The 21,202-nt window shown below is 44.2% G+C and overlaps 4 protein-coding genes across 4 annotated transcripts; all 4 read right to left on the reverse strand.

Moving 5' to 3' along the window:
- Window positions 1-287: 287 nt before the first annotated feature.
- On the reverse strand, window positions 288-1,185 carry LOC139039978 (keratin-associated protein 4-6-like). Its single transcript, XM_070482159.1, has one exon. It carries the CDS (start codon window positions 1,127-1,129, stop codon window positions 599-601), a length of 531 nt encoding a protein of 176 aa, XP_070338260.1. The 5' UTR covers window positions 1,130-1,185; the 3' UTR covers window positions 288-598.
- Window positions 1,186-6,407: 5,222 nt separating this feature from the next.
- Window positions 6,408-7,305, reverse strand: LOC139039979 (keratin-associated protein 4-6-like). The gene has a single exon (XM_070482161.1). It carries the CDS (start codon window positions 7,247-7,249, stop codon window positions 6,719-6,721), a length of 531 nt encoding a protein of 176 aa, XP_070338262.1. The 5' UTR covers window positions 7,250-7,305; the 3' UTR covers window positions 6,408-6,718.
- Window positions 7,306-12,527: 5,222 nt separating this feature from the next.
- LOC139039980 (keratin-associated protein 4-6-like) lies at window positions 12,528-13,425 on the reverse strand. Its single transcript, XM_070482162.1, has one exon. It carries the CDS (start codon window positions 13,367-13,369, stop codon window positions 12,839-12,841), a length of 531 nt encoding a protein of 176 aa, XP_070338263.1. The 5' UTR covers window positions 13,370-13,425; the 3' UTR covers window positions 12,528-12,838.
- A 5,222-nt stretch (window positions 13,426-18,647) lies between these two features.
- On the reverse strand, window positions 18,648-19,545 carry LOC139039981 (keratin-associated protein 4-6-like). The gene has a single exon (XM_070482163.1). It carries the CDS (start codon window positions 19,487-19,489, stop codon window positions 18,959-18,961), a length of 531 nt encoding a protein of 176 aa, XP_070338264.1. The 5' UTR covers window positions 19,490-19,545; the 3' UTR covers window positions 18,648-18,958.
- Between the last annotated feature and the right edge of the window lie 1,657 nt (window positions 19,546-21,202).

Consider the following 21,202-nt stretch of genomic DNA (forward strand, 5'->3'; position numbering starts at 1 on the left):
GACAGCGGATGTGACCACGAAGCACGTATTGTGTTCTTTTTACTTTTATTTACGTGGAGTCCGCCAAACTCCCGGCTTCACTTCTTTGTTCTTTTCCTTGGAGACATTCATAGTCTTAGGTGATTTGCTCATGAACTAAGGAGGCATCTAGGAATAAATCAGGCAGTGAATAATGAACCATTTGCGGAGAAGTGATAAGACCATGTGGTGTGTCCTGCAGGAGCAGGACAGGTACACTTCTCTAGAAAGTGAAGACAAAATCTCAAGGGAGCCACAATCACGCTGAATTTTTAATGCAGGGAGAAGTAACTTTATTTTGTTACAGAAATATATCAGGGTACAGAAAAGCCCTAGAAAAAAGAAGTCAGGAGAATGATTTCACCACTGGTCAGGTTGAAGGGTAAACTCTGTTAAGCGTAAGTGCTCGGGACCACATCTGTCTCCTGCAACAGCGTGACCCGGTTCCCCAATGGAATCCTGAGGCCCAGTTCAGTCAAGTGACCTCAACCACACTCCCTGTTTCCTAAAGGTCAGCATAACAGTAGGGTCTATATCTGTGAGAACAGAGGTAGACAGATGGTGGTCACAGGGCAGAGATTCAGCAGCAAGAGGAGGGGCAGCACACAGGGCGGGGGCAGGTGGAGATGACACAGGTGGGGCGGTAGCAAGTGGTGTGGCAGGAGACCCGGCCACAGACTGGGCGCAGACAGCAGGAGGGGCGGCAGCAGCTGGAGCCGCAGCAGCTAGAACTGGAGCAAGAGGGCTGGCAGCAGCTGGAGATGCAGCACTGGGGCTGGCAGCAGCTGGACACATCACAGCTGGGGCGGCAGCAGCTGGAGATGCAGCACTGGGGCCTGCAGCAGCTGGACACATCACAGCTGGGGCGGCAGCAGCTGGACACACTGCAGCTGGGGCGGAGGAAGGTGGGCTGGCAGCACACAGACTGCTGGCACTGGGGCCTGCAGCAGCTGGAGATGCAGCACTGGGGCCTGCAGAAGCTGGACACACTGCAGCTGGGGCGGAGGCAGGTGGTTCTGCAGCACGTGATCTGACAACAGCTGGGGCGGCAGCAGGTCTCCTGGCCACAGCCCTGGTCAGAGCAGACGGAGCCACAACAGGAGCTGACCATGGTGTCAGTGGAAGGCTTGGGGTTCCACAAGTGGGTAGGAGTGGGTTTCACAAGAGTGGTTTCCTGAGTTTGAGAGTCTCCCATCCCGCTCCCCTTTTATACTCCGCTGAGTAGCTGATGTTACCATGAGTAGCAGGCTTTCCTTGTTGTTTTTCCTGCTGGGGAGTTAATTACTATTACTGAGTTAATAATTGTGCTTATTAGGTTAAACATGCCAGAATTTCTAAGAAAAGCATCATTTCCTTCTTCTGCAGCGATTCATTGATCGTGTTAAGCCAGGTGACACCACTTTCATGTTTCTTCCTCTGCCTATGTGTCTTCCAAGTTGGGAATATCATACGATATTCTATTACAGAGATTTTACATGTGTCACCTTTTCCTTTTCTTTGCATGATTCTAGATAATATTTTGAGGGTGGTTATCACAAGGCCAAATCTCTTTATATGTCAAAGGAGAAAAATGCCTGCTGCTGTCCGGTGGAGCGCTGAGAAGGAAACAGGGGGAAAGACTCACCATTGGGGTTACTTGTGCATGATGGGGGATCTGTGGTCTGGGGGCCTGGTGGCCTTTATACTCTCGTACAATGAGGGGAGACTCGGATGTGTTTCCTGGGTGACTGGGGGGTCAGGAGGTTACAGAGTCGTCCCAATCTCACTGTAATGATGCTCCTCAAGAGTTAGTTTTTAATCACTCCTTCCAATGGGCAGACTTTTCCTTACAAAGACAAACTTCCTCCCCAGGAATCTTCACACACAGTAGGCTAAAGGCGAGTGCGTTGACGTACCTGCTGGTGGGCCAACAGATGCAATGCCTTCTGCATTATGTGGAAGGTTTCATTTAAAGCCTTTCTCTTTACCCTTTCAGTAATTTGAATTCAAGTCACTCTGCTTAGATAAAGAGGATATAAACAGATAAGCCTCACTCTTTGTCCTGTAGGCACGTAAATAAGATATATTAAGAGGCACGATTTTGGCAAATATTCAAAGCGTCAAAGTATTAGGGTCCACAATGAGCGTTATGTGTATGAGTCGTATGTACTTGCGGTGAAAAGTGAGATAATATAAACAGCTACTGTTTGGGAGTGCTGCCACGTGCCAGACATTCTGCTGAATGCTCTGTAGTTATTGCCTTGGTCTTTCCTCTCAAAGAACAGTGAGTTGCTCATTATTCTCTTAGAGTCACACAGAAGTGCGTTAAGTTGTTAGATCCTGTCAGTCTGTGAAGGGTAAGCAGTACCAGTTCCACACCTTCGGTTGCGCTGTTTTATCCTGTTAGAATGCTTCTTCTCCTACTTCTTCTCAGCAGTTTCTTACCATTCCTTTAAGTTCCAGCCCGGATGTCTCCTTCTCCCATGTTTTCCTCGACACACATTTTGCTAAACCTCCGCTCCTCCCCCTTTATGCTTGCTATCACATTGTGGAAGTCTCAGACTTCACACGTCCGGTTCTAACCTAAACCCGCTTGCCTGTCCGTCTCCAGCTGGATGGTCAACACCTGAGTGGACACTTGAACCACATGTTGTTATCATCATGCGTGGAGCGGAGGACGCCATCAGTGTTTCCTTTTTATTCCTAGAAATCTCTTTTTAAATTATATTTCGGAATTGTGCCAAATATCTTTGTTTCCAAAGTAAATTCTCTGAAGGGGACCACGTTTAAGGAATTCTCCTATTCCTGTTCCTTCCTTGTAGGCCCTCCCTCCCCCATAGACGGCCATATTTATAATTTAACATTTTCCTTCCCGTTGCTATTTTAAATATAAATATATTTGGGTTTCATACTTGTATCACCTTTGTTTCTTAGATAAATGGTTGTATACTGCGCACTTTGTTCCAACTGGCTTTTCTCCACTTAACAATTGATCCCAGAGCTCAGCTCACAGTGGTATGTTCAGATATCCTTCATTCCATTCTCAGCCACAATGGAGTCCATTCTGCGGACATCATACAGCTTATTTAGCCAGCCTCCTGTAGATGGACATTTGGGTTGTTTCCAGGCGTTCACTATTAAAATAATATTGTGCCTTGAAAACAAGAAGTATTTTTGTTATTCTGAGGATTGAGAGTTCAATGTGTATCTACAAGATCTACCTTGTTGATTTTGTTTAGTTCTTTCATATTCTTATTAATTTTTCTCCTCATCTTCTCACCTTAAATGCAAAGTGTGTTAAAGTCTTCAGTTGCTGGTCTCTTTCTCTTCTATTCTCGCATCACCTGTGGTCTCTGTTTCTGAAGTTCAGCTGTGTAGTTATATTTTCACTGAGCCTTTACCATGAGAAAGCGTCCCACGTTGTCTCCTGTGACGCTTTTTGTGTGACTCCAACTTGTTTGATAACAAAATCGGGACCCCTGCTTTCTTTTATTTGCATATTCTGTGATATAACCTCCTCTATTCCCTTACTTTTAGCGCTCTGAGGCTGGTTGTTTTAGCTGTATCTTGTGTCTACGGCATAGTAGTGGGTGTTTACTTTTCAGTCAATCTGCAAATCTCTTTCTTTTTACCTGTGAGTTGAGACTCTTACATGTGTTGGTGTAACCATTGATCAATATGTTTGGCTTCAGTTGTGTCGTTTTATTATAAATATAGTGATATACCTATGTAATATAATAAATAGTCATATATAATAATAGTGATATATAACATGTAGTGAATTATGTTTTATATATAATATGTATGTTAAACAGTTATGTCTCTATCTCCGTATCTCTGTAACTAATCTTTCACTATTTGTTTTATTCCCTCTCTGTTTCTCTCTCTCTCTCTCAATGTGTATTTTGGTACTCAGGAAGATTTGTATCTTGTACTAACAGCTACCTTCGTAGAAATGTCTTTATATAATACCCGAGGAGTCTGATTTTTTGGCTATCGTCAGTTGATTCTCTTCTTTCAGAAACATTAGAATTACCTACTTACTTCTTAGTCCTCCCTGTCCTGCCGCATCAGATTTGAGTTCCTATTTAATACCCGTAGGCAATCAGCAATATTTTCTACTTTATGTACTCTCTCTCCTTTCCCTCCATTTTTTGGTAATTGTCCTACATCTGCATGGTCAGTACATGGCCATTACACATCACATTGCCTCTCTCATGTTCCACACTCAATGTTAGTTCTATGAATAATATGGATGCATATTAGATGTGCATCCATACATGTGCATGTGTGTATATAGAACGCCCTCTGCTAGTCCTCGTGTAGATGTCCCTCCAGTATCTTCAGTCATTTTGGTTGGTTGGAGCTCGTTCACGAGTAAATTCCTCAGGACAGGCCCACGGGGAGAACATTCACTGAGGTCCTTCGTGTTCACAGGAGTTTTTTGTGGCCTTTATAGCTGGAGTTCAGTTGGGCTAGATAGAAAATCCTTGGCTCATATTTCCTTTCTTAAGTGTCTTTAAAAGTTAGTCCATTACCTTCTAGCATAAAGTATTGCCATCAAAAAGTGTGAACACAATCCACTTCCCCTTTCCTTATAACTGACATGGATTTTTTGTCTAGATCTTCATTGAGTTTCTCTTTTTTAAAAAATCCAATAGTTTTATAACATTGTGTCTCAATTTTGAGCGCTGTGGGCTGCTTTTTCCAGGTGTGTACAAGTGAGCTTTTATTTGAATTTCAATTCTTAGTATTCATTGTGTTTCATAGCTTTGTTTTTCTTCTTTGGAGATCTATTATAGATATTCTCTGTGTATTTTCTCTGTCACTTTTTCCTTCAAAATCCCTCTGTATCTTTCTTCATTTCAGTCTTCAAGATGGGTTTGGAAATTCCATACAAATGTTAAAATCAGCTTCTAAGCATCCACTAATCAGCGTACTGGGATTTTGATTGCGATTGCATTGAATCTTTAGACTGATTGACGGAGAATGGGCATCTTAGCGATACTGAGCGCGCCGGTCCACGAAGGGGTGTGTCTCCATTCCTTTAGATCTTCCCTGATTTGTCCTTCTGCAACGGTGCAGCTTTGCAGGCAGAGTTCTGCCACAGTTTTGTATTTTTTCCCTGAGCATCTTGCGTTCTTGATGCCTTTGTAAATAGAATTGCTCTCATTTAAACTTAATTATGTCGTAGTTTGTTGCTAGTATACCAAATACAGTTAATTTGAGTACACTGACCTTATATGTCACGTCCCTGTTAAATTCACTTGTTAGTTTCTTGAGTTGTTTTGAGTGTAGGAGTCCAAATTTCTGTCTAGTTGTCACCTCAAGTGAGTAACTGATGATTTATTTTCATGCTCTCTTTCTTCAGTGAGCCAGCCCCCTAGCTCCCTCTCCAAACTAGGCAGCTTTGGTGGGGCTCTCAGATTGTGGAGTAAGGAACTGTCTTTTAGGGGACCGTGTCCCCATTTGAATCACAGATACCTGCACCTAAAGAAAAGCTCCAAAGCTCAGTCTCGTTCCTATAAATAAAGCACAGGGAGAAATATAGTGTACAAACCAGTGGACAAATGTCTAGAAAAATATTAAAAAGTAAACACATCAGTGATTTTGTTGAGAACCTCCACTAGGGTGGCGGCTCCCTTAGTGCAGAGAGTTTTGTGTGTGTTGCTCTCCGCTGTTACCCCACCACCTTTAACAGTGTCGCCACGTAATAAATGCTGAATAAATACTTTTTAAATGAATGAGTGAAGATTTTGGCATTTGGAAGGATCAATGAAAGGAGACTCACTTTTCAGGAAAAGCGCTTGACCCCCGTTTCCACATAGAAACACCTGACAGGAGGTCAATACTGCTCTCTGCTGTGGTCATGCCACGGTTTCCACCAAGCACCTTGTCTTATGAAGGACCTGCTGCACTCCTCTAGGTTGCCTGTCTGCCCTTGCAGTGTATATGGATTTGAAATCTCCTATCAAAAGAAAAAATGCGTGAGGACTAAGGTCCTATTGTAAATAGGGGCAGAATCAGCACACACTTGTTTTGCTGCGTGGATGACACCCGTATCATGGAGCGCGAGTCTGAAGACAAACGTGCAGACTGTGCCAAATAGCACATTGCAGCTACGACAGCGGATGTGACCACGAAGCACGTATTGTGTTCTTTTTACTTTTATTTACGTGGAGTCCGCCAAACTCCCGGCTTCACTTCTTTGTTCTTTTCCTTGGAGACATTCATAGTCTTAGGTGATTTGCTCATGAACTAAGGAGGCATCTAGGAATAAATCAGGCAGTGAATAATGAACCATTTGCGGAGAAGTGATAAGACCATGTGGTGTGTCCTGCAGGAGCAGGACAGGTACACTTCTCTAGAAAGTGAAGACAAAATCTCAAGGGAGCCACAATCACGCTGAATTTTTAATGCAGGGAGAAGTAACTTTATTTTGTTACAGAAATATATCAGGGTACAGAAAAGCCCTAGAAAAAAGAAGTCAGGAGAATGATTTCACCACTGGTCAGGTTGAAGGGTAAACTCTGTTAAGCGTAAGTGCTCGGGACCACATCTGTCTCCTGCAACAGCGTGACCCGGTTCCCCAATGGAATCCTGAGGCCCAGTTCAGTCAAGTGACCTCAACCACACTCCCTGTTTCCTAAAGGTCAGCATAACAGTAGGGTCTATATCTGTGAGAACAGAGGTAGACAGATGGTGGTCACAGGGCAGAGATTCAGCAGCAAGAGGAGGGGCAGCACACAGGGCGGGGGCAGGTGGAGATGACACAGGTGGGGCGGTAGCAAGTGGTGTGGCAGGAGACCCGGCCACAGACTGGGCGCAGACAGCAGGAGGGGCGGCAGCAGCTGGAGCCGCAGCAGCTAGAACTGGAGCAAGAGGGCTGGCAGCAGCTGGAGATGCAGCACTGGGGCTGGCAGCAGCTGGACACATCACAGCTGGGGCGGCAGCAGCTGGAGATGCAGCACTGGGGCCTGCAGCAGCTGGACACATCACAGCTGGGGCGGCAGCAGCTGGACACACTGCAGCTGGGGCGGAGGAAGGTGGGCTGGCAGCACACAGACTGCTGGCACTGGGGCCTGCAGCAGCTGGAGATGCAGCACTGGGGCCTGCAGAAGCTGGACACACTGCAGCTGGGGCGGAGGCAGGTGGTTCTGCAGCACGTGATCTGACAACAGCTGGGGCGGCAGCAGGTCTCCTGGCCACAGCCCTGGTCAGAGCAGACGGAGCCACAACAGGAGCTGACCATGGTGTCAGTGGAAGGCTTGGGGTTCCACAAGTGGGTAGGAGTGGGTTTCACAAGAGTGGTTTCCTGAGTTTGAGAGTCTCCCATCCCGCTCCCCTTTTATACTCCGCTGAGTAGCTGATGTTACCATGAGTAGCAGGCTTTCCTTGTTGTTTTTCCTGCTGGGGAGTTAATTAATATTACTGAGTTAATAATTGTGCTTATTAGGTTAAACATGCCAGAATTTCTAAGAAAAGCATCATTTCCTTCTTCTGCAGCGATTCATTGATCGTGTTAAGCCAGGTGACACCACTTTCATGTTTCTTCCTCTGCCTATGTGTCTTCCAAGTTGGGAATATCATACGATATTCTATTACAGAGATTTTACATGTGTCACCTTTTCCTTTTCTTTGCATGATTCTAGATAATATTTTGAGGGTGGTTATCACAAGGCCAAATCTCTTTATATGTCAAAGGAGAAAAATGCCTGCTGCTGTCCGGTGGAGCGCTGAGAAGGAAACAGGGGGAAAGACTCACCATTGGGGTTACTTGTGCATGATGGGGGATCTGTGGTCTGGGGGCCTGGTGGCCTTTATACTCTCGTACAATGAGGGGAGACTCGGATGTGTTTCCTGGGTGACTGGGGGGTCAGGAGGTTACAGAGTCGTCCCAATCTCACTGTAATGATGCTCCTCAAGAGTTAGTTTTTAATCACTCCTTCCAATGGGCAGACTTTTCCTTACAAAGACAAACTTCCTCCCCAGGAATCTTCACACACAGTAGGCTAAAGGCGAGTGCGTTGACGTACCTGCTGGTGGGCCAACAGATGCAATGCCTTCTGCATTATGTGGAAGGTTTCATTTAAAGCCTTTCTCTTTACCCTTTCAGTAATTTGAATTCAAGTCACTCTGCTTAGATAAAGAGGATATAAACAGATAAGCCTCACTCTTTGTCCTGTAGGCACGTAAATAAGATATATTAAGAGGCACGATTTTGGCAAATATTCAAAGCGTCAAAGTATTAGGGTCCACAATGAGCGTTATGTGTATGAGTCGTATGTACTTGCGGTGAAAAGTGAGATAATATAAACAGCTACTGTTTGGGAGTGCTGCCACGTGCCAGACATTCTGCTGAATGCTCTGTAGTTATTGCCTTGGTCTTTCCTCTCAAAGAACAGTGAGTTGCTCATTATTCTCTTAGAGTCACACAGAAGTGCGTTAAGTTGTTAGATCCTGTCAGTCTGTGAAGGGTAAGCAGTACCAGTTCCACACCTTCGGTTGCGCTGTTTTATCCTGTTAGAATGCTTCTTCTCCTACTTCTTCTCAGCAGTTTCTTACCATTCCTTTAAGTTCCAGCCCGGATGTCTCCTTCTCCCATGTTTTCCTCGACACACATTTTGCTAAACCTCCGCTCCTCCCCCTTTATGCTTGCTATCACATTGTGGAAGTCTCAGACTTCACACGTCCGGTTCTAACCTAAACCCGCTTGCCTGTCCGTCTCCAGCTGGATGGTCAACACCTGAGTGGACACTTGAACCACATGTTGTTATCATCATGCGTGGAGCGGAGGACGCCATCAGTGTTTCCTTTTTATTCCTAGAAATCTCTTTTTAAATTATATTTCGGAATTGTGCCAAATATCTTTGTTTCCAAAGTAAATTCTCTGAAGGGGACCACGTTTAAGGAATTCTCCTATTCCTGTTCCTTCCTTGTAGGCCCTCCCTCCCCCATAGACGGCCATATTTATAATTTAACATTTTCCTTCCCATTGCTATTTTAAATATAAATATATTTGGGTTTCATACTTGTATCACCTTTGTTTCTTAGATAAATGGTTGTATACTGCGCACTTTGTTCCAACTGGCTTTTCTCCACTTAACAATTGATCCCAGAGCTCAGCTCACAGTGGTATGTTCAGATATCCTTCATTCCATTCTCAGCCACAATGGAGTCCATTCTGCGGACATCATACAGCTTATTTAGCCAGCCTCCTGTAGATGGACATTTGGGTTGTTTCCAGGCGTTCACTATTAAAATAATATTGTGCCTTGAAAACAAGAAGTATTTTTGTTATTCTGAGGATTGAGAGTTCAATGTGTATCTACAAGATCTACCTTGTTGATTTTGTTTAGTTCTTTCATATTCTTATTAATTTTTCTCCTCATCTTCTCACCTTAAATGCAAAGTGTGTTAAAGTCTTCAGTTGCTGGTCTCTTTCTCTTCTATTCTCGCATCACCTGTGGTCTCTGTTTCTGAAGTTCAGCTGTGTAGTTATATTTTCACTGAGCCTTTACCATGAGAAAGCGTCCCACGTTGTCTCCTGTGACGCTTTTTGTGTGACTCCAACTTGTTTGATAACAAAATCGGGACCCCTGCTTTCTTTTATTTGCATATTCTGTGATATAACCTCCTCTATTCCCTTACTTTTAGCGCTCTGAGGCTGGTTGTTTTAGCTGTATCTTGTGTCTACGGCATAGTAGTGGGTGTTTACTTTTCAGTCAATCTGCAAATCTCTTTCTTTTTACCTGTGAGTTGAGACTCTTACATGTGTTGGTGTAACCATTGATCAATATGTTTGGCTTCAGTTGTGTCGTTTTATTATAAATATAGTGATATACCTATGTAATATAATAAATAGTCATATATAATAATAGTGATATATAACATGTAGTGAATTATGTTTTATATATAATATGTATGTTAAACAGTTATGTCTCTATCTCCGTATCTCTGTAACTAATCTTTCACTATTTGTTTTATTCCCTCTCTGTTTCTCTCTCTCTCTCTCAATGTGTATTTTGGTACTCAGGAAGATTTGTATCTTGTACTAACAGCTACCTTCGTAGAAATGTCTTTATATAATACCCGAGGAGTCTGATTTTTTGGCTATCGTCAGTTGATTCTCTTCTTTCAGAAACATTAGAATTACCTACTTACTTCTTAGTCCTCCCTGTCCTGCCGCATCAGATTTGAGTTCCTATTTAATACCCGTAGGCAATCAGCAATATTTTCTACTTTATGTACTCTCTCTCCTTTCCCTCCATTTTTTGGTAATTGTCCTACATCTGCATGGTCAGTACATGGCCATTACACATCACATTGCCTCTCTCATGTTCCACACTCAATGTTAGTTCTATGAATAATATGGATGCATATTAGATGTGCATCCATACATGTGCATGTGTGTATATAGAACGCCCTCTGCTAGTCCTCGTGTAGATGTCCCTCCAGTATCTTCAGTCATTTTGGTTGGTTGGAGCTCGTTCACGAGTAAATTCCTCAGGACAGGCCCACGGGGAGAACATTCACTGAGGTCCTTCGTGTTCACAGGAGTTTTTTGTGGCCTTTATAGCTGGAGTTCAGTTGGGCTAGATAGAAAATCCTTGGCTCATATTTCCTTTCTTAAGTGTCTTTAAAAGTTAGTCCATTACCTTCTAGCATAAAGTATTGCCATCAAAAAGTGTGAACACAATCCACTTCCCCTTTCCTTATAACTGACATGGATTTTTTGTCTAGATCTTCATTGAGTTTCTCTTTTTTAAAAAATCCAATAGTTTTATAACATTGTGTCTCAATTTTGAGCGCTGTGGGCTGCTTTTTCCAGGTGTGTACAAGTGAGCTTTTATTTGAATTTCAATTCTTAGTATTCATTGTGTTTCATAGCTTTGTTTTTCTTCTTTGGAGATCTATTATAGATATTCTCTGTGTATTTTCTCTGTCACTTTTTCCTTCAAAATCCCTCTGTATCTTTCTTCATTTCAGTCTTCAAGATGGGTTTGGAAATTCCATACAAATGTTAAAATCAGCTTCTAAGCATCCACTAATCAGCGTACTGGGATTTTGATTGCGATTGCATTGAATCTTTAGACTGATTGACGGAGAATGGGCATCTTAGCGATACTGAGCGCGCCGGTCCACGAAGGGGTGTGTCTCCATTCCTTTAGATCTTCCCTGATTTGTCCTTCTGCAACGGTGCAGCTTTGCAGGCAGAGTTCTGCCACAGTTTTGTATTTTTTCCCTGAGCATCTTGCGTTCTTGATGCCTTTGTAAATAGAATTGCTCTCATTTAAACTTAATTATGTCGTAGTTTGTTGCTAGTATACCAAATACAGTTAATTTGAGTACACTGACCTTATATGTCACGTCCCTGTTAAATTCACTTGTTAGTTTCTTGAGTTGTTTTGAGTGTAGGAGTCCAAATTTCTGTCTAGTTGTCACCTCAAGTGAGTAACTGATGATTTATTTTCATGCTCTCTTTCTTCAGTGAGCCAGCCCCCTAGCTCCCTCTCCAAACTAGGCAGCTTTGGTGGGGCTCTCAGATTGTGGAGTAAGGAACTGTCTTTTAGGGGACCGTGTCCCCATTTGAATCACAGATACCTGCACCTAAAGAAAAGCTCCAAAGCTCAGTCTCGTTCCTATAAATAAAGCACAGGGAGAAATATAGTGTACAAACCAGTGGACAAATGTCTAGAAAAATATTAAAAAGTAAACACATCAGTGATTTTGTTGAGAACCTCCACTAGGGTGGCGGCTCCCTTAGTGCAGAGAGTTTTGTGTGTGTTGCTCTCCGCTGTTACCCCACCACCTTTAACAGTGTCGCCACGTAATAAATGCTGAATAAATACTTTTTAAATGAATGAGTGAAGATTTTGGCATTTGGAAGGATCAATGAAAGGAGACTCACTTTTCAGGAAAAGCGCTTGACCCCCGTTTCCACATAGAAACACCTGACAGGAGGTCAATACTGCTCTCTGCTGTGGTCATGCCACGGTTTCCACCAAGCACCTTGTCTTATGAAGGACCTGCTGCACTCCTCTAGGTTGCCTGTCTGCCCTTGCAGTGTATATGGATTTGAAATCTCCTATCAAAAGAAAAAATGCGTGAGGACTAAGGTCCTATTGTAAATAGGGGCAGAATCAGCACACACTTGTTTTGCTGCGTGGATGACACCCGTATCATGGAGCGCGAGTCTGAAGACAAACGTGCAGACTGTGCCAAATAGCACATTGCAGCTACGACAGCGGATGTGACCACGAAGCACGTATTGTGTTCTTTTTACTTTTATTTACGTGGAGTCCGCCAAACTCCCGGCTTCACTTCTTTGTTCTTTTCCTTGGAGACATTCATAGTCTTAGGTGATTTGCTCATGAACTAAGGAGGCATCTAGGAATAAATCAGGCAGTGAATAATGAACCATTTGCGGAGAAGTGATAAGACCATGTGGTGTGTCCTGCAGGAGCAGGACAGGTACACTTCTCTAGAAAGTGAAGACAAAATCTCAAGGGAGCCACAATCACGCTGAATTTTTAATGCAGGGAGAAGTAACTTTATTTTGTTACAGAAATATATCAGGGTACAGAAAAGCCCTAGAAAAAAGAAGTCAGGAGAATGATTTCACCACTGGTCAGGTTGAAGGGTAAACTCTGTTAAGCGTAAGTGCTCGGGACCACATCTGTCTCCTGCAACAGCGTGACCCGGTTCCCCAATGGAATCCTGAGGCCCAGTTCAGTCAAGTGACCTCAACCACACTCCCTGTTTCCTAAAGGTCAGCATAACAGTAGGGTCTATATCTGTGAGAACAGAGGTAGACAGATGGTGGTCACAGGGCAGAGATTCAGCAGCAAGAGGAGGGGCAGCACACAGGGCGGGGGCAGGTGGAGATGACACAGGTGGGGCGGTAGCAAGTGGTGTGGCAGGAGACCCGGCCACAGACTGGGCGCAGACAGCAGGAGGGGCGGCAGCAGCTGGAGCCGCAGCAGCTAGAACTGGAGCAAGAGGGCTGGCAGCAGCTGGAGATGCAGCACTGGGGCTGGCAGCAGCTGGACACATCACAGCTGGGGCGGCAGCAGCTGGAGATGCAGCACTGGGGCCTGCAGCAGCTGGACACATCACAGCTGGGGCGGCAGCAGCTGGACACACTGCAGCTGGGGCGGAGGAAGGTGGGCTGGCAGCACACAGACTGCTGGCACTGGGGCCTGCAGCAGCTGGAGATGCAGCACTGGGGCCTGCAGAAGCTGGACACACTGCAGCTGGGGCGGAGGCAGGTGGTTCTGCAGCACGTGATCTGACAACAGCTGGGGCGGCAGCAGGTCTCCTGGCCACAGCCCTGGTCAGAGCAGACGGAGCCACAACAGGAGCTGACCATGGTGTCAGTGGAAGGCTTGGGGTTCCACAAGTGGGTAGGAGTGGGTTTCACAAGAGTGGTTTCCTGAGTTTGAGAGTCTCCCATCCCGCTCCCCTTTTATACTCCGCTGAGTAGCTGATGTTACCATGAGTAGCAGGCTTTCCTTGTTGTTTTTCCTGCTGGGGAGTTAATTACTATTACTGAGTTAATAATTGTGCTTATTAGGTTAAACATGCCAGAATTTCTAAGAAAAGCATCATTTCCTTCTTCTGCAGCGATTCATTGATCGTGTTAAGCCAGGTGACACCACTTTCATGTTTCTTCCTCTGCCTATGTGTCTTCCAAGTTGGGAATATCATACGATATTCTATTACAGAGATTTTACATGTGTCACCTTTTCCTTTTCTTTGCATGATTCTAGATAATATTTTGAGGGTGGTTATCACAAGGCCAAATCTCTTTATATGTCAAAGGAGAAAAATGCCTGCTGCTGTCCGGTGGAGCGCTGAGAAGGAAACAGGGGGAAAGACTCACCATTGGGGTTACTTGTGCATGATGGGGGATCTGTGGTCTGGGGGCCTGGTGGCCTTTATACTCTCGTACAATGAGGGGAGACTCGGATGTGTTTCCTGGGTGACTGGGGGGTCAGGAGGTTACAGAGTCGTCCCAATCTCACTGTAATGATGCTCCTCAAGAGTTAGTTTTTAATCACTCCTTCCAATGGGCAGACTTTTCCTTACAAAGACAAACTTCTTCCCCAGGAATCTTCACACACAGTAGGCTAAAGGCGAGTGCGTTGACGTACCTGCTGGTGGGCCAACAGATGCAATGCCTTCTGCATTATGTGGAAGGTTTCATTTAAAGCCTTTCTCTTTACCCTTTCAGTAATTTGAATTCAAGTCACTCTGCTTAGATAAAGAGGATATAAACAGATAAGCCTCACTCTTTGTCCTGTAGGCACGTAAATAAGATATATTAAGAGGCACGATTTTGGCAAATATTCAAAGCGTCAAAGTATTAGGGTCCACAATGAGCGTTATGTGTATGAGTCGTATGTACTTGCGGTGAAAAGTGAGATAATATAAACAGCTACTGTTTGGGAGTGCTGCCACGTGCCAGACATTCTGCTGAATGCTCTGTAGTTATTGCCTTGGTCTTTCCTCTCAAAGAACAGTGAGTTGCTCATTATTCTCTTAGAGTCACACAGAAGTGCGTTAAGTTGTTAGATCCTGTCAGTCTGTGAAGGGTAAGCAGTACCAGTTCCACACCTTCGGTTGCGCTGTTTTATCCTGTTAGAATGCTTCTTCTCCTACTTCTTCTCAGCAGTTTCTTACCATTCCTTTAAGTTCCAGCCCGGATGTCTCCTTCTCCCATGTTTTCCTCGACACACATTTTGCTAAACCTCCGCTCCTCCCCCTTTATGCTTGCTATCACATTGTGGAAGTCTCAGACTTCACACGTCCGGTTCTAACCTAAACCCGCTTGCCTGTCCGTCTCCAGCTGGATGGTCAACACCTGAGTGGACACTTGAACCACATGTTGTTATCATCATGCGTGGAGCGGAGGACGCCATCAGTGTTTCCTTTTTATTCCTAGAAATCTCTTTTTAAATTATATTTCGGAATTGTGCCAAATATCTTTGTTTCCAAAGTAAATTCTCTGAAGGGGACCACGTTTAAGGAATTCTCCTATTCCTGTTCCTTCCTTGTAGGCCCTCCCTCCCCCATAGACGGCCATATTTATAATTTAACATTTTCCTTCCCGTTGCTATTTTAAATATAAATATATTTGGGTTTCATACTTGTATCACCTTTGTTTCTTAGATAAATGGTTGTATACTGCGCACTTTGTTCCAACTGGCTTTTCTCCACTTAACAATTGATCCCAGAGCTCAGCTCACAGTGGTATGTTCAGATATCCTTCATTCCATTCTCAGCCACAATGGAGTCCATTCTGCGGACATCATACAGCTTATTTAGCCAGCCTCCTGTAGATGGACATTTGGGTTGTTTCCAGGCGTTCACTATTAAAATAATATTGTGCCTTGAAAACAAGAAGTATTTTTGTTATTCTGAGGATTGAGAGTTCAATGTGTATCTACAAGATCTACCTTGTTGATTTTGTTTAGTTCTTTCATATTCTTATTAATTTTTCTCCTCATCTTCTCACCTTAAATGCAAAGTGTGTTAAAGTCTTCAGTTGCTGGTCTCTTTCTCTTCTATTCTCGCATCACCTGTGGTCTCTGTTTCTGAAGTTCAGCTGTGTAGTTATATTTTCACTGAGCCTTTACCATGAGAAAGCGTCCCACGTTGTCTCCTGTGACGCTTTTTGTGTGACTCCAACTTGTTTGATAACAAAATCGGGACCCCTGCTTTCTTTTATTTGCATATTCTGTGATATAACCTCCTCTATTCCCTTACTTTTAGCGCTCTGAGGCTGGTTGTTTTAGCTGTATCTTGTGTCTACGGCATAGTAGTGGGTGTTTACTTTTCAGTCAATCTGCAAATCTCTTTCTTTTTACCTGTGAGTTGAGACTCTTACATGTGTTGGTGTAACCATTGATCAATATGTTTGGCTTCAGTTGTGTCGTTTTATTATAAATATAGTGATATACCTATGTAATATAATAAATAGTCATATATAATAATAGTGATATATAACATGTAGTGAATTATGTTTTATATATAATATGTATGTTAAACAGTTATGTCTCTATCTCCGTATCTCTGTAACTAATCTTTCACTATTTGTTTTATTCCCTCTCTGTTTCTCTCTCTCTCTCTCAATGTGTATTTTGGTACTCAGGAAGATTTGTATCTTGTACTAACAGCTACCTTCGTAGAAATGTCTTTATATAATACCCGAGGAGTCTGATTTTTTGGCTATCGTCAGTTGATTCTCTTCTTTCAGAAACATTAGAATTACCTACTTACTTCTTAGTCCTCCCTGTCCTGCCGCATCAGATTTGAGTTCCTATTTAATACCCGTAGGCAATCAGCAATATTTTCTACTTTATGTACTCTCTCTCCTTTCCCTCCATTTTTTGGTAATTGTCCTACATCTGCATGGTCAGTACATGGCCATTACACATCACATTGCCTCTCTCATGTTCCACACTCAATGTTAGTTCTATGAATAATATGGATGCATATTAGATGTGCATCCATACATGTGCATGTGTGTATATAGAACGCCCTCTGCTAGTCCTCGTGTAGATGTCCCTCCAGTATCTTCAGTCATTTTGGTTGGTTGGAGCTCGTTCACGAGTAAATTCCTCAGGACAGGCCCACGGGGAGAACATTCACTGAGGTCCTTCGTGTTCACAGGAGTTTTTTGTGGCCTTTATAGCTGGAGTTCAGTTGGGCTAGATAGAAAATCCTTGGCTCATATTTCCTTTCTTAAGTGTCTTTAAAAGTTAGTCCATTACCTTCTAGCATAAAGTATTGCCATCAAAAAGTGTGAACACAATCCACTTCCCCTTTCCTTATAACTGACATGGATTTTTTGTCTAGATCTTCATTGAGTTTCTCTTTTTTAAAAAATCCAATAGTTTTATAACATTGTGTCTCAATTTTGAGCGCTGTGGGCTGCTTTTTCCAGGTGTGTACAAGTGAGCTTTTATTTGAATTTCAATTCTTAGTATTCATTGTGTTTCATAGCTTTGTTTTTCTTCTTTGGAGATCTATTATAGATATTCTCTGTGTATTTTCTCTGTCACTTTTTCCTTCAAAATCCCTCTGTATCTTTCTTCATTTCAGTCTTCAAGATGGGTTTGGAAATTCCATACAAATGTTAAAATCAGCTTCTAAGCATCCACTAATCAGCGTACTGGGATTTTGATTGCGATTGCATTGAATCTTTAGACTGATTGACGGAGAATGGGCATCTTAGCGATACTGAGCGCGCCGGTCCACGAAGGGGTGTGTCTCCATTCCTTTAGATCTTCCCTGATTTGTCCTTCTGCAACGGTGCAGCTTTGCAGGCAGAGTTCTGCCACAGTTTTGTATTTTTTCCCTGAGCATCTTGCGTTCTTGATGCCTTTGTAAATAGAATTGCTCTCATTTAAACTTAATTATGTCGTAGTTTGTTGCTAGTATACCAAATACAGTTAATTTGAGTACACTGACCTTATATGTCACGTCCCTGTTAAATTCACTTGTTAGTTTCTTGAGTTGTTTTGAGTGTAGGAGTCCAAATTTCTGTCTAGTTGTCACCTCAAGTGAGTAACTGATGATTTATTTTCATGCTCTCTTTCTTCAGTGAGCCAGCCCCCTAGCTCCCTCTCCAAACTAGGCAGCTTTGGTGGGGCTCTCAGATTGTGGAGTAAGGAACTGTCTTTTAGGGGACCGTGTCCCCATTTGAATCACAGATACCTGCACCTAAAGAAAAGCTCCAAAGCTCAGTCTCGTTCCTATAAATAAAGCACAGGGAGAAATATAGTGTACAAACCAGTGGACAAATGTCTAGAAAAATATTAAAAAGTAAACACATCAGTGATTTTGTTGAGAACCTCCACTAGGGTGGCGGCTCCCTTAGTGCAGAGAGTTTTGTGTGTGTTGCTCTCCGCTGTTACCCCACCACCTTTAACAGTGTCGCCACGTAATAAATGCTGAATAAATACTTTTTAAATGAATGAGTGAAGATTTTGGCATTTGGAAGGATCAATGAAAGGAGACTCACTTTTCAGGAAAAGCGCTTGACCCCCGTTTCCACATAGAAACACCTGACAGGAGGTCAATACTGCTCTCTGCTGTGGTCATGCCACGGTTTCCACCAAGCACCTTGTCTTATGAAGGACCTGCTGCACTCCTCTAGGTTGCCTGTCTGCCCTTGCAGTGTATATGGATTTGAAATCTCCTATCAAAAGAAAAAATGCGTGAGGACTAAGGTCCTATTGTAAATAGGGGCAGAATCAGCACACACTTGTTTTGCTGCGTGGATGACACCCGTATCATGGAGCGCGAGTCTGAAGACAAACGTGCAGACTGTGCCAAATAGCACATTGCAGCTACGACAGCGGATGTGACCACGAAGCACGTATTGTGTTCTTTTTACTTTTATTTACGTGGAGTCCGCCAAACTCCCGGCTTCACTTCTTTGTTCTTTTCCTTGGAGACATTCATAGTCTTAGGTGATTTGCTCATGAACTAAGGAGGCATCTAGGAATAAATCAGGCAGTGAATAATGAACCATTTGCGGAGAAGTGATAAGACCATGTGGTGTGTCCTGCAGGAGCAGGACAGGTACACTTCTCTAGAAAGTGAAGACAAAATCTCAAGGGAGCCACAATCACGCTGAATTTTTAATGCAGGGAGAAGTAACTTTATTTTGTTACAGAAATATATCAGGGTACAGAAAAGCCCTAGAAAAAAGAAGTCAGGAGAATGATTTCACCACTGGTCAGGTTGAAGGGTAAACTCTGTTAAGCGTAAGTGCTCGGGACCACATCTGTCTCCTGCAACAGCGTGACCCGGTTCCCCAATGGAATCCTGAGGCCCAGTTCAGTCAAGTGACCTCAACCACACTCCCTGTTTCCTAAAGGTCAGCATAACAGTAGGGTCTATATCTGTGAGAACAGAGGTAGACAGATGGTGGTCACAGGGCAGAGATTCAGCAGCAAGAGGAGGGGCAGCACACAGGGCGGGGGCAGGTGGAGATGACACAGGTGGGGCGGTAGCAAGTGGTGTGGCAGGAGACCCGGCCACAGACTGGGCGCAGACAGCAGGAGGGGCGGCAGCAGCTGGAGCCGCAGCAGCTAGAACTGGAGCAAGAGGGCTGGCAGCAGCTGGAGATGCAGCACTGGGGCTGGCAGCAGCTGGACACATCACAGCTGGGGCGGCAGCAGCTGGAGATGCAGCACTGGGGCCTGCAGCAGCTGGACACATCACAGTTGGGGCGGCAGCAGCTGGACACACTGCAGCTGGGGCGGAGGAAGGTGGGCTGGCAGCACACAGACTGCTGGCACTGGGGCCTGCAGCAGCTGGAGATGCAGCACTGGGGCCTGCAGAAGCTGGACACACTGCAGCTGGGGCGGAGGCAGGTGGTTCTGCAGCACGTGATCTGACAACAGCTGGGGCGGCAGCAGGTCTCCTGGCCACAGCCCTGGTCAGAGCAGACGGAGCCACAACAGGAGCTGACCATGGTGTCAGTGGAAGGCTTGGGGTTCCACAAGTGGGTAGGAGTGGGTTTCACAAGAGTGGTTTCCTGAGTTTGAGAGTCTCCCATCCCGCTCCCCTTTTATACTCCGCTGAGTAGCTGATGTTACCATGAGTAGCAGGCTTTCCTTGTTGTTTTTCCTGCTGGGGAGTTAATTACTATTACTGAGTTAATAATTGTGCTTATTAGGTTAAACATGCCAGAATTTCTAAGAAAAGCATCATTTCCTTCTTCTGCAGCGATTCATTGATCGTGTTAAGCCAGGTGACACCACTTTCATGTTTCTTCCTCTGCCTATGTGTCTTCCAAGTTGGGAATATCATACGATATTCTATTACAGAGATTTTACATGTGTCACCTTTTCCTTTTCTTTGCATGATTCTAGATAATATTTTGAGGGTGGTTATCACAAGGCCAAATCTCTTTATATGTCAAAGGAGAAAAATGCCTGCTGCTGTCCGGTGGAGCGCTGAGAAGGAAACAGGGGGAAAGACTCACCATTGGGGTTACTTGTGCATGATGGGGGATCTGTGGTCTGGGGGCCTGGTGGCCTTTATACTCTCGTACAATGAGGGGAGACTCGGATGTGTTTCCTGGGTGACTGGGGGGTCAGGAGGTTACAGAGTCGTCCCAATCTCACTGTAATGATGCTCCTCAAGAGTTAGTTTTTAATCACTCCTTCCAATGGGCAGACTTTTCCTTACAAAGACAAACTTCTTCCCCAGGAATCTTCACACACAGTAGGCTAAAGGCGAGTGCGTTGACGTACCTGCTGGTGGGCCAACAGATGCAATGCCTTCTGCATTATGTGGAAGGTTTCATTTAAAGCCTTTCTCTTTACCCTTTCAGTAATTTGAATTCAAGTCACTCTGCTTAGATAAAGAGGATATAAACAGATAAGCCTCACTCTTTGTCCTGTAGGCACGTAAATAAGATATATTAAGAGGCACGATTTTGGCAAATATTCAAAGCGTCAAAGTATTAGGGTCCACAATGAGCGTTATGTGTATGAGTCGTATGTACTTGCGGTGAAAAGTGAGATAATATAAACAGCTACTGTTTGGGAGTGCTGCCACGTGCCAGACATTCTGCTGAATGCTCTGTAGTTATTGCCTTGGTCTTTCCTCTCAAAGAACAGTGAGTTGCTCATTATTCTCTTAGAGTCACACAGAAGTGCGTTAAGTTGTTAGATCCTGTCAGTCTGTGAAGGGTAAGCAGTACCAGTTCCACACCTTCGGTTGCGCTGTTTTATCCTGTTAGAATGCTTCTTCTCCTACTTCTTCTCAGCAGTTTCTTACCATTCCTTTAAGTTCCAGCCCGGATGTCTCCTTCTCCCATGTTTTCCTCGACACACATTTTGCTAAACCTCCGCTCCTCCCCCTTTATGCTTGCTATCACATTGTGGAAGTCTCAGACTTCACACGTCCGGTTCTAACCTAAACCCGCTTGCCTGTCCGTCTCCAGCTGGATGGTCAACACCTGAGTGGACACTTGAACCACATGTTGTTATCATCATGCGTGGAGCGGAGGACGCCATCAGTGTTTCCTTTTTATTCCTAGAAATCTCTTTTTAAATTATATTTCGGAATTGTGCCAAATATCTTTGTTTCCAAAGTAAATTCTCTGAAGGGGACCACGTTTAAGGAATTCTCCTATTCCTGTTCCTTCCTTGTAGGCCCTCCCTCCCCCATAGACGGC

Source organism: Equus asinus, chromosome 13 (genome assembly GCF_041296235.1).
Source record: "Equus asinus isolate D_3611 breed Donkey chromosome 13, EquAss-T2T_v2, whole genome shotgun sequence".
Classification (NCBI taxonomy): Eukaryota; Metazoa; Chordata; class Mammalia; order Perissodactyla; family Equidae; genus Equus; species Equus asinus.

What these genes read in the sequence shown, in the direction of transcription:
- LOC139039978 (XM_070482159.1), bottom strand. Translation starts at nt 1,129, where the DNA reads ATGGTCAGCTCCTGTTGTGGCTCCGTCTGCTCTGACCAGGGCTGTGGC.
- LOC139039980 (XM_070482162.1), bottom strand. Translation starts at nt 13,369, where the DNA reads ATGGTCAGCTCCTGTTGTGGCTCCGTCTGCTCTGACCAGGGCTGTGGC.
- LOC139039981 (XM_070482163.1), bottom strand. Translation starts at nt 19,489, where the DNA reads ATGGTCAGCTCCTGTTGTGGCTCCGTCTGCTCTGACCAGGGCTGTGGC.
- LOC139039979 (XM_070482161.1), bottom strand. Translation starts at nt 7,249, where the DNA reads ATGGTCAGCTCCTGTTGTGGCTCCGTCTGCTCTGACCAGGGCTGTGGC.